The sequence below is a fragment of the Pyrus communis genome, chromosome 14 (assembly GCF_963583255.1).
Source record: "Pyrus communis chromosome 14, drPyrComm1.1, whole genome shotgun sequence".
NCBI classification, from domain to species: domain Eukaryota; kingdom Viridiplantae; phylum Streptophyta; class Magnoliopsida; order Rosales; family Rosaceae; genus Pyrus; species Pyrus communis.
This window is the reverse complement of record NC_084816.1, coordinates 22356626-22368732: the sequence shown is the minus strand read 5'-3', so window position 1 is coordinate 22368732 and position 12107 is coordinate 22356626. Positions and strand designations below refer to the sequence as shown.

The 12107-nt window shown below is 36.7% G+C and overlaps 1 protein-coding gene across 1 annotated transcript; it reads left to right on the top strand.

Moving 5' to 3' along the window:
* Positions 1 to 9321: 9321 nt before the first annotated feature.
* Positions 9322 to 10046, top strand: LOC137714842 (cell wall / vacuolar inhibitor of fructosidase 1-like). The gene has a single exon (XM_068453970.1). It carries the CDS (start codon positions 9354 to 9356, stop codon positions 9909 to 9911), a length of 558 nt encoding a protein of 185 aa, XP_068310071.1. The 5' UTR covers positions 9322 to 9353; the 3' UTR covers positions 9912 to 10046.
* Positions 10047 to 12107: the final 2061 nt, after the last annotated feature.

Here is a 12107-nt window from a genome sequence, read left to right as displayed (position 1 = left end):
TTCTCCATTATCTACAGTTTGAAGTTAAAGCATATAAGCACTTTTTCCCATACCAGAAAAATATCATAAATCGACAAAAAAAAAAAAAGAAAAAAGAAAAAAAGAGGGTTGGACCGTTCGAGTCTTGGAATGACTCAAATAATTGGGGTTCAGAGACGAGAAAATGCATGACTTGTGGAACAAGAAAGTATACACAGCACATAATCAATGGGGGGATGTCATGGATTTAATGTGAACTATATCTCCCAATATACGGTCAATTGCTGCACCCTGAACCGAAATAGATCATTTTCAGAAACGAAAAAAAAAAAAAACAAACAAATCATCTGTTGTACGAAAAATATATGCACAGGCAAAAAAGCATTCATATATTCACCTTTGTCGGACCAACTGCTTGAACCTCCACAGACCGGCGACCTTCAACAACATCAACGGAGGCATTAGAAATCGGGCCAGTCCAGAGATGCTGCAGCATATGCTTGAAGTCTTCCAAAACCAACATCTTCAATATGATAAGGTGAAAAAAGAAACAGAAAAATGTAGGCATTAGATTAACAAAAATATTTCACTTGTTTTTCTGGTTAGATGGTTAGAAAATAAACTAGTACCTGCATATAATTCCACACAAGGGAAGTTTCACGTTGTTTAAAATGTGATCGCAGGGTTCTTTCTGTGAAATACACAAAAATTTGCTGAAACAATAACATCCTTATTGTAAGTATGAAGGAACGATGAAACAACTAAAAGGAATATAACTTGAATTCAAGACTCAAATGCACCTTCACACTGCCGACCCATTCCATATTCAAATGTTCAGGCACTTTTGTCATCGATTCTCCCTTTGTAAGGCATAAAAACATCCTGTTTTCAGCTGCCAACCACATATCAAGCTCTCAAAGTTCTGTAAAAACACCCTAATTAGAAAAGGGATAAGGTAAGGGTACTAAACAATTTAGATCTGGAAATGGGTGAATTACATTATCAAAGACATTTCTGTCACTCCCACTGAGGACGACAGTAGTTGTTGTTGGATCATTGTGGAGTGCTGACAAGGTTTCTTTGAAGTCAGGGCGCAGTTTAAGTTCTATTTCTTTTATTTGATCACCTCGTCTCTCAGGTTTGTCCACTGGTTCAGTTAATGTTGCATTGAATCCCTGAGTTCCGATCACCAGAAAGTTCAGAAGGATGAAAGAAAATGCCAACCAGATGGTAAAACCATAAAATCTTTTAAATATAACGTGTACACAATCTGGAAAAGTTGTGCTGCTTAAGAAGAGAATTCAGCTCTTTATGGTCATCGAACAATCGAAAAAAAGAAGTATAAAAATCAATGAGATAGCTGACAACTTCATGATTCATGTTATCAACATTGGTGAGAGTCTTGATAATGTCAAACACTTCCGCTAACTAACCGAAACCATTTATATGGGGAGTGAGATTTGATGTGTACGTATAGATTTGATTACCAATAAGACTTTTCTGCGAAACCTAACCATTATGTGTATCAGGCTTCCAATAATTGACCAAGAATACATGAAAAATCCATCAAATTTTGAAAACCATGCAGATACGATATTTAAAGAAAAATTCCATAGAGGTACATGAACATTACTTCTTAACTGCGACATTCCCATAACATACAAGTATGAGCAATCAATTATTTGCTTGCAAATAACTTTGAATTGCGTCCTTGTTTAGAAGTGGTGGTGGCGGCACCTGTCTGGTCCCTGATTGCGCCTCTACAACAGTATCGTTTAGTTCACTTAAAAATAGTAATATGAATGTCAAGTTTCAGTACATATTCCATCCACTACCTTTTGCAATACAAGCATGCCATTTAGGATTCTTGGAAGGGTCAAGGTATCGAAAACGACAACATGTTTCCAACTTCCAATCCAAAAAACATATCCAAATCAATTATATGATCCTGAAAATGAATGGTGCAAATCAATATCGTTATTCCGTTAAAATTTTGTTAGTGTGCTGACATGGCACATTGTGAACCCCACATTCTAATATATAACGCCATGTGGATTACAAAAAGTTTATTTTTAATTAAAAAAAGAAAAGAAATGTGTTTAAAAATAAATAAATAAACAACAAAAACAAAAAATAAACTAATCATCGTCGTCGTCTTCGTCTTCGCACTCTACAACCAAACAGATTGATGAATTCCCCAAACCCATATTCTGTCTCCTTGACTTCAGCCGGCAGTTTTTGGTCCCAATCAGTGATTTGCTGCTTTGCTTCATCACCTCCATAACCTTTTCAAAAACTAGATTGGCCGACCGCGGAGGGGATACGGCACAAACAATCAAATCAGGCAATAAAATTAGCGAAGTCGAGAGAAGAAGAAAAGAAGCAAAGCAGCGGCTCCGCCGCCCAAGAAGCCGGAGCTACACAATTGCTGCGGCAAGGGATGCTTCCGGTGTGTGTGGAATGTGTATTCTGATAAGGAGGAAGTGCAGGAAATTAACATAAAGTAAAGGGACAATTGCAGGAAATTAACATAGAGGGAAAGGGGGATTGCATGAAATTAAAGAGTAAGGGAAAGAGGCAACTACGTTCATTCATTCATTCACAGGGCTGCTGCTTACACGCCATATTCAACAAAGTAATGTTCGCGATTACTTAAGGTGTGTCTGAATTTTACTTTACAAACTTGTTAACGAACGATAAAAATGGAGAGTTAGTATCAAACAGCAGATTTTGACACAAGGAACTATTTAATTGGTATTGTATGAGTTAAATTTCAGATTTTTTCCTGTGTACTTCTTGGTTGGTATTGGTCCTATTGGATGAAACTTTCATTCTTTCTAGAATCAGGAGTTTTTTCCTATATTTTCTTACACATGGATGCAGTGCAATTTTCACTTGACAGAAGATGTATTGACTATTGAGTAATGAACTTGGCTTGGAGACGGTTAGGAATGTCGGTACTACAAGATAGAGAATACACAAAGTAAAGTAGAAAATGGACACCAAAAATTTACGTGGTTCGGCAATTTATGCCTACGTCCACAAAACAATGATCAATCTTCATTATATGAAAAAGATGAGTACAACAAGAGTAGTCTTACCAAGCCAAAGACAAGGCTTGGTGGATACAAGAAAGTATAACACACAATTTCTATCACTTTAAACTTCACTCATAATTTGTAGTGGAACACTCTCACTCTCACTTTTGGAGTGGAACTCTAGCTTTGGACTTGATCCTTTGCTACTCACACTTAGTTCTCGATTGGTTACACCACTACAACATCACATCCATATTTATAGGTGAGGGCTTGACATTCTACTGGTTTCTAGTTCCTTCTACAAACTAGAACTAGTTTCTAGTTTCTAGTATATTCTACAAACTTCTAGCTTAGATAATTCTAGACTAGCCACATAATTGTAGCTTCTAGATCTTTCCATTTGCAACCAAGGAAGCTAGTACTTTCTAGCTTCTTCCACTGACTTAATAACTTGCTAGAATTGTCTAGCATGCACCAACCACCTCACTTGCTTACTAAAATAATCTAGATCATTCATCATGGGCTGAACCATATACCAACAGGGACAACTAAGTCAATGTCTAAAATTATGTCGAGAATAATTCTCCATGCATCATCGCTTTGCTTGACAACAGAATTCTCCAGAACAACATCCAAGGTCCATTCACCCTTTTGATCTTTATTTGGGCTTCTCATCCAAGTTACTGTATCTGAAGAAATCCAAAATTATATTTGCTAAGGAAATCCGATGATCACCTATCCATTTTAGAGACATTAAGACTTTACTAATAGAAAAGTTAGAAGAGTTATAAAAATAGTTTCCAGAATTGCTTATGAAATTTCTCGACTAATTCCTCCTGACTTTAGATGGAGTTGGGCAGGATGTTGATGTACTATGCGAACGCTGAGCCAGTTAACAAGAAATTGAACAGTCTTAGTGTATGAAAATCAATGTGAACATCTCCACATTGAGCAGTGAATCGAGCCATGTGTTCTAACGAGGACAAGGATGATTCTCCAGCGAAAAGGCTAAAGTCTGGAATCTTGAATCCCTTAGGATATTCAAACCTTTCTACAAAGGCTGGATATGGGTGAATGAATTTTGAGAACTTTAGCCCATTTTTTAAGGCCGAATCAATCATTCTTTGGACCTCGACCATGTTAACAGGCGCCGCTTCTGCTCCTCAATCAATTCTGACCAAGCTACTGCTTGGTTCGCCAATCTTTTCTAAGTCAATCTTTTTGAGCCGAGCAGATCCTGTCTCGGCCTGTATCGTTGGCAAAGGATTATTCTTTAGAAGAAGAAGCTGCCTAGTTCGATCGGCTAGTCCGATATCATGGACTTTATTAACCAAAACTCAATCTGTTGTGTACAACGCTATTATCATGCATCTCTTCAAGTATGCTTTTTACCTCTTGGCTAAACATTTGCTCAAACTGCCAAGATTGTTCTTCTAATCGTTGTCGGGGAAAAGATCTAGATGGTGGATCAGTAGCCTCATCATCGTTGCTGTCACAATCCTCCACTAGTCATTTGATAAAAACCCATTTTGTCGTTTTGGTAGGGATTTCTGCATCATGAGTCTGACTGCTTCTTGTCATGTTGTATTTGTGGCTTCAGGTGATACGACAGCATGAAGATTCTGTGCATGTGACAAACCATCTTGTCCTGGGCTCTGGACTGTAGGTAGAAGATTAGTCGTTAACTTACCCATGACTGTTTTCTTTTTTATTGACCGTGTTTCAATGGTCATGAACTTCGTAGCTTTAGCACGGGTCCCACTGGGCGTGCCAAAATGTTAACCCTAAAAACTACCAAGCCTACTGACATGCAAGCCGAGTAACTAATAAGCTAACTACGTTATTAGATTGTGTGCGGGTTGTGCCAACTCGTTTGCCGAGGTTGGCCGGGAGTAAAATATATTGATGTGGCGTTGGGTGCGCTGCTGACTTCTTAAGCTTGCGATTACGACCAAGAAAAGAACATGTCTCGGCCTTCAGATTCTAGAGCTTGAAAACAAGGCTGCTAGCTCTGTGAAGTTCAATTTCAAATTCGGCTTTTAATGTGTTGAATGTAGTAACCTGGTAGCACATCACTTCGTCGAGAAGGCTGATGAGATGACCTCTACCAACGAGGACTTGGAAATCCTTGTTGATCGAGACTTGGATAAATAACTAGTGGGTCTCGAAGCAGTGTTGTCTATCCAAACTGAAGGTGCTCCTTGGTTGGCTGATTCTACAGCTCCAGTGCTGTTTATCCAAACTGAAGATGTCACTGGTTACCTTCACAGTGCTATTTATCCAAACTGAAGATGTGTTGGCGAGAAAAAAAGAGAAGAAGAAAAAATCTCAAGGTTGTTGAGAAGCTTTGCGCATGGCAATTTGTGTGTTGATTTAAAGGGGGCTTGAATGATGCACTCCCCTTTCTATTTATAGCAACGAACCCCCTCATAGCCGAACTAGAAATTTACTAGGATTTGAACTCCTCAACCCAATCTGATCAGGTTTTGGCCAATTCTAATCTCTATAGGAATTTGAACCAAGCTCCTTAACGAACCATATTCATCCCATAATCCTAAGCATCCTTAGCTTCAAGAATCTTTGTTGCATTAGGGTTTGACTACCTCACCCTTATCTAAACCAATTGTCTTCGTAATAGGATTCGGCTAACCTTGATTGGACGACCCATTGACAAGATTCCAAATGAATATTACTGGACCAATAACGACTTTAAGCTTGGCCCAAAATATTATTTTGGGCTCAAACAATATGTCATGATTTATTCGTTTTGAGAAACCTCCTAATTTCACTGTTCTTGGTTGGTTTCACTTAAAGTGGAGGCTTGTAGCCTTATACGTATCAATTGAATTTTAAGAGGGATAAGGATCATCTCCATATCCTTTTTTGTGGGGATCCGGAGATCAATTAACCGTGTCTGTTCATAGTATATCGTGCAATTAGAAATCATTTTAAATTTCAAATTTTAAATTGAATATGAATAGTACCTAACGAAAACTGATCATACAATGTACGATGAACATATACGATTGATTGATCACCCAAATTCCCACAAAGAGGATTTGAAGAGGATCTTATTCTTAACAAGCATGTCTTACCTTGTCCTTCCTGTTAGCTAGTCTTTTTGGGGTGTTACGAGGGGACGTTGGCACTTAGTACGACGTCGATGTTACTCTGTCCCTATGGCCCCCTGTTGTTGTTTATTGTTGATTATGTTTTCGTTTGTCTTGGTGTCAGCTTTCTATGTACTCAATTGGCTTTTGATGAATTTCCAATTATTTTTTTTAAACAATATTTATTCACCAAAAAGGGCTAGAGCTCGATCTTCAAAGTCTCGCTCAAGTCATTTAAGCTCAAAAATATGATTTTTCATATCGTAATATTTTTTTTTTTTTTAAGAGAAATGATAGCATTTTATTGAGAAATCATAAATCAGGCAACATCAGAAAGGGCCTTCACAGTCAAGTCCAGAGGCTTCTCATACCAACAAAAGTCAATAGAAGAAGAAACAGTCAACTTAGCCATACCATGTGCTGCAACATTAGCAGTGCGGCACACATAACAAACCTACAAATTCACAAAGTCCCGCAAAAGAACATGAATATCATTCACCAGAAGATCCATAAGTGAAGACCCTTGGACTCTGTTACCAATAGCTTGAACCACTTGTAGTGAATCACTCTCCGCAATAATTCAAGCCAAATTTTGATTTGTAGCCTAACGAACACCCTCACGAACAGCAAGCATTTCCACCATAGTAGGGTTCGATGCAGGGGATATTTTACGAACAAAACCTCCAGCGTAGCTTCCAACTTCGTCACAAAATACCGCACTTACACCTCCCATATTGGATCCAGTATGAAAAGAACCGTCAACATTAATTTTCACCTACCCAGCTGGGGGGGACTCCATCGCAACGACGCCTAATGAGGGCGGGAAGTGGAACCAGGTTTGGCTTTCTCAAACTCAACCAGCTGCAACTTAGCAAGGTGATAGACCAAGGACGGATTACTCACTTTGTTCTCCCAAAGCAGTAAGTTCCTAACACGCTAGATACCTTGAAGAATCATGAACAGCAAATTCACTTGGCGTTTGGATAGATCTTCCACACATAGTGACAGCCAATCACACATTGAAACTTAGCCCACAAGCCTTGATCCCACACTCAATGAAAAGGAAGCGTATACCGCACAAGCGAATGGACAATCTTTGAACACATGTAGCGCCGACACTGAAAAGGAACTACAGAACGGACATATATTGTCCATAACCATTCCTTTGGTTTCCAGATTAGCACGAGTAGGCAAAATATCATGGCAAGCCCTCCATCTTTACTCTACCTGGAATTGTCGATCTCCATATTGCTTTCTACACGGAAGCTCCCCTCAAGTTTGATTGTGATGATGAAGCCTTAAAGCAACGATTAAACGCAACTTTATAAGCACTATTTACAGAGAACAAGCCTTTCGCATCATAATGCCATATTAATTTATCAGACGAGAGTCTACAGCTTAACGGAGTAGCAAGAATCATTGCAGCCTCATTAAGAAGAAATAATTCATTAACCAAGTTGATGTTCCACGACGCCGTTTCCGGAACAATCAAATTAGCCACATACTCCACCCCAACAGTTGGAGAATGAGGCATGAAAGGTCGGAAAAGATGAGGACGATCAAGCCACCGATCCTACCATATCCTAATCGAGCTGCCATTCCCTACCCGCCAGCGGGACCCATTTTCCAGAATTGATCGTGCTTCCAAGATGCCCCTCCAACACACTGACGGGGAAGATCCAAGTGATGCCTGCCAGAAAGTATTATAAGGAAAGTATTTGGCCTTTAATAGCCGAGACGCCAAGGAATTAGGATTCTGAACCAACCGCCACCCTTGCTTGGCAAGAAGCGCAAGATTGAAGTCATACAACGTCACAATTTTTTTTATTACAAGCGAAAATGTCTAATCTAAACTTTATTAAAAAAAGAAAAAAAAGAATTGGAACTCGAATGTAATAAATTGAAAAATAATGCCCTAATTACGAGTGGAATTTGCCACTTGCTTCCATATTGTTAGAATTAAAAAAAAAAAATTGAACTCGAACGTAATAAATTGAAAAATAATGCCCTAATTACGAGTAGAATTTACCACTTGCTTCCATATTGCAATTCTAACTAAGAAAAATACGGCAAAACCTCTAAAAGTGAGCCACGCGTGCAAAAAGTTGTAAAATTTTGAATATCATTTAAAATCATATTATTTCTTTCTAAGAACTTGTCCAATCTCCATCCTTTCGACACTCCACATGAGTAAAAGAACTTGGGGCTCGTTGTATAAGCTAGATAAGATTGGCCCTTAGAGATAGGGTTGATAGGGATTGGTTATGCTTTGAATCCCAATTCATTGCTTGGGAAACACTTAGTTGGGTGAGGCTGAATTGGACTTAAATCCAGTCCATTGTCAGTAGATGACTGGATTGGACTTAAAAAATTCATTTATGTTTTTCAATTTTCATTTATTCAATGCCACATATAATTAATCCAAACAAATAAAAGAACCACATATTTGATAATAAAATGTCATCCATAAAAGTACGATTTTTGGATTATAACAAATTAAGTCGAAATTAAAAGAGAATCACTTATCCTAGCCAGCTCACCAAACTGGTCCTTCGTGTACAAAAATCCAATTGATATCGATGAAGATCTCATACCGGGCTCTTGTATATTAATCCGGTCCGAAAATAAAAAAGGAAAATATTTTATTTATTTAGGGTTTTTGTTTTATGTTATTTTATTAAAATTTAGGTTTCTCTGCTTCAACTTTTAATGAATTATGTTGACATTTCTGGTTGGGTTTTGATGTGATAAGATTTCTATCCTAGTTTAGCCTTACTGTATTGCTATTTATACCCCACATTCTATAACGCAACCACAAAATACCGAAATCACCTATCCTAGCTAGCTCATCAAATTGGCCCTTGTGAACAAAATTCCGATTGATTTACTCTCTATATAAAGTGATTGTGACACCACCAATTAATATTGATTAAGATCTCATACGGGGCTTTTGTAGATTAATCCGGTCCGAAAATAAAAAGGGAAAATATTTTATTTCTTTAGGGATTTTGTTTTATGTCATTTTATTAAAATTTAGGTTTCTTTGTTTTAACTTTTAAGGAATTATGTTGACATAACTCTGATTGGGCTTTGATGTGATAAGATTTCTATCGTAGTTTAGCCTTCCTGTATTGCTATATATACCCCTCATATTCTATAAGCCAACCACAAAATACCGAAGTCCTAAAGTTTACCCTATTTTTCTGTGCGCACCAGAAAAGAAAAGATGAAGAATAATTCGAACTCTCCTTCAACAAAAGTACTGATATTTCTCGTTCAAATTGTTTGTCTAGTTGTCTTTCTTCCAACTAGCCACTGCAACAGGATGACGGTCTTCTTTCCAATGGATGCCAATCTGATCGCACAAACATGCAACCAAACACCATATCCCGATCTTTGTGTCTCTACACTTCAATCAGACCCTCGAAGCGCCAAAGCAGATGTCAAAGGCTTAGGCATCATAATGGTCGATGCAGTTAGGGCTAAGGCACACGAAGCTAATCTCCGGCTCGAGGATCTGATCAATAGAGATGTGGGAAATGTACCCGCACAAGACTGCAGATTTAACTACGACGATATTTTCCAACTTGATATTCCTCAAGCTGTTGAAGCTTTCGGTAAAGATGATTATAAGTCAGCAGAGCTAGGCATGACCAATGTCGTCGCAAACGAAGATTCATGCGAAAAACGTTTTTCCGGCGGAAGTCCTTTCAAAGATGAAAGCCAAGCTCTCCACGATGTTGCTTATGTGGCTGCAGCAATTGCCAAAGTATTGCGCTCTTGATGTATTCTTCTGTTGTCATGATAGAGTAGTAAATTTGATATAATAATCAAGAATAGCATTTCTTGTCAGCGACTTCTCATTTGATGGCGTCAATATTTGATCTATGTGGTCATTTCAATAATTGAAAATTTTAAAATCCCTTTACAATTTGGAATACAATGCTGTATAGGATAAAAGATGTTTATAAATTTTAGGTTGTTCACAAGGTCATGCCACCAAATCCCCAATATAGTGCGTATTATTTTGGTAGACATTTAATTTGTTTATTTTCTTAGGCGGCATCTAAATTGTTTAAGTAATTTTTCGGGAACATTACATATGGAGGAAAAAATATATACAATATTTCATGAAACCCCTTAGATTTTAAACATTTCGAGGAGAAGCTTACAATAATACCTAAAGCTCAATCTAAAATATGAAAATAAATTTTAAACTACCAATCATACTCCAAACAAATATGTTTGCTAACATAGCCTAGCCCACACAACTTTAAAGAAATCAATGCGTGTCATCAGCTTAACTCCTCCTAGGTTATTTTTGCAGGTTCATTTTTGAAACTATATGTAGAATCAATTTGTATCCTTTACTTTTTAATTCGTCCAACCCGTCCTTGATTATTTTTGCATAATTAATTTCAAATACATGTATAATCAATTTTGTATACTTTTTAGTTGATTCAGTTTCTATAGTTTTAGTAGAATCAATTTGTAGACATTTAACAAAACTATATAGTTGCCATTAGTCCAACCCGTTCTCGACAATTTTTCTAGAATCAATTTCAAATATAAGTAGAATCAGTTTTGTGTACCTTTTAGTCAAATCAGTTTGTATAGTTTTATTAAAATATGTTTATATATTTTTAACAGAACTACATACATGCCATCAATTCAACCCATCTTCGACCATTTTTGCAGAATCAGTTTCAAATATATGTAGAATTAGTTATGTGTACTGTTTAGTAAAATCAATTTGTATAATTTCAATATAATCAGTTTGTATATGAATTTTCAACAAAGTTATATATATGTCATCAGTCCAACATCTCATCAACTATTTTTGCAAAATCAGTTTTGTATACCTTTCAGAAGAATCTGTCTATATAGTTTCAATAGAGTCATTTTGTATATATTTAACAAAACTATATACATACCATCAATCAAACCCATCCTCGATAATTTTTTTTTTCCAGAATCTGTTTCAAAAACATGTAGAATCAATTTTGTATACTTTTTAGTATAATCAATTTGTATAGTTTTTTAATAGAATCAGTTTGTGTAGTTTTCAGTATAATCAGTTCTTATATTTAAACCTCTATTCCTTATCTTTTCTTCATTCCGATGAATGACAATGTCTACAAAATTTCACCAATCATCTTTTGATTACTAAATCCTGGGTGTGTTTAATAAATTTGCATTTACACGGCTTGGTTTTACCAATTTACAACCAATCATGGACCCATCATATATACAAATGTTGATCAAGGCAATGCAGTCCTCTTGTTGTATCAACTTGCATCTGCTTCCAGGTCTTTTGTTACCCAAACTACAATCCACCATTTTCCGTTTCTCCCTTTTGAACCCAAGGTCCCATGCATAAATGCTAGCATTGTAATTCACTGGTTTAGGCGAGTTTAGTGACCATGATCGGTATCCTTCATCACATTCAAACTCGGTTGTGCAGTTTACAAAAGTGAAACACACTTTTATTGTGAGTTCGTCGCTACCTCTTAAACATCTCAACCATTGATAACAGCCATAAAAATACCATGTTCGCTTGTTCAGGAGAAATTTGATACAACATAAAAACCTTCAAAAGCATTTACCCAAGCACCTTTGTAAACTTTTTCAACTTCTAAATGCCTCCGGAAATCATATATCAAAAAAATCCCCTATATGGCTGCTTACGGATTAATTGGGTAGACATTGAATTTTTTTAATTTTTGTGGTCTACAGCATTTAATCTGTTTAAGTTTTTTTCTTTGTTTGGAAATTCCTAAATTTAAATTCTTACTATTCATGCGTGCCTACATAGCTAATTGTTATAAGTATTCCAAAGATTTTGTCCACCTCAAACTTACAATATTAAAAAAAAAAAAAAAAAAAACTCTTATAAAGACTGCACAATTACAACTCCAACATTGGGAACATACAGAAAAACAATCACATTGACTGCAATCCCCGCCCCCAAAAAAAAAAA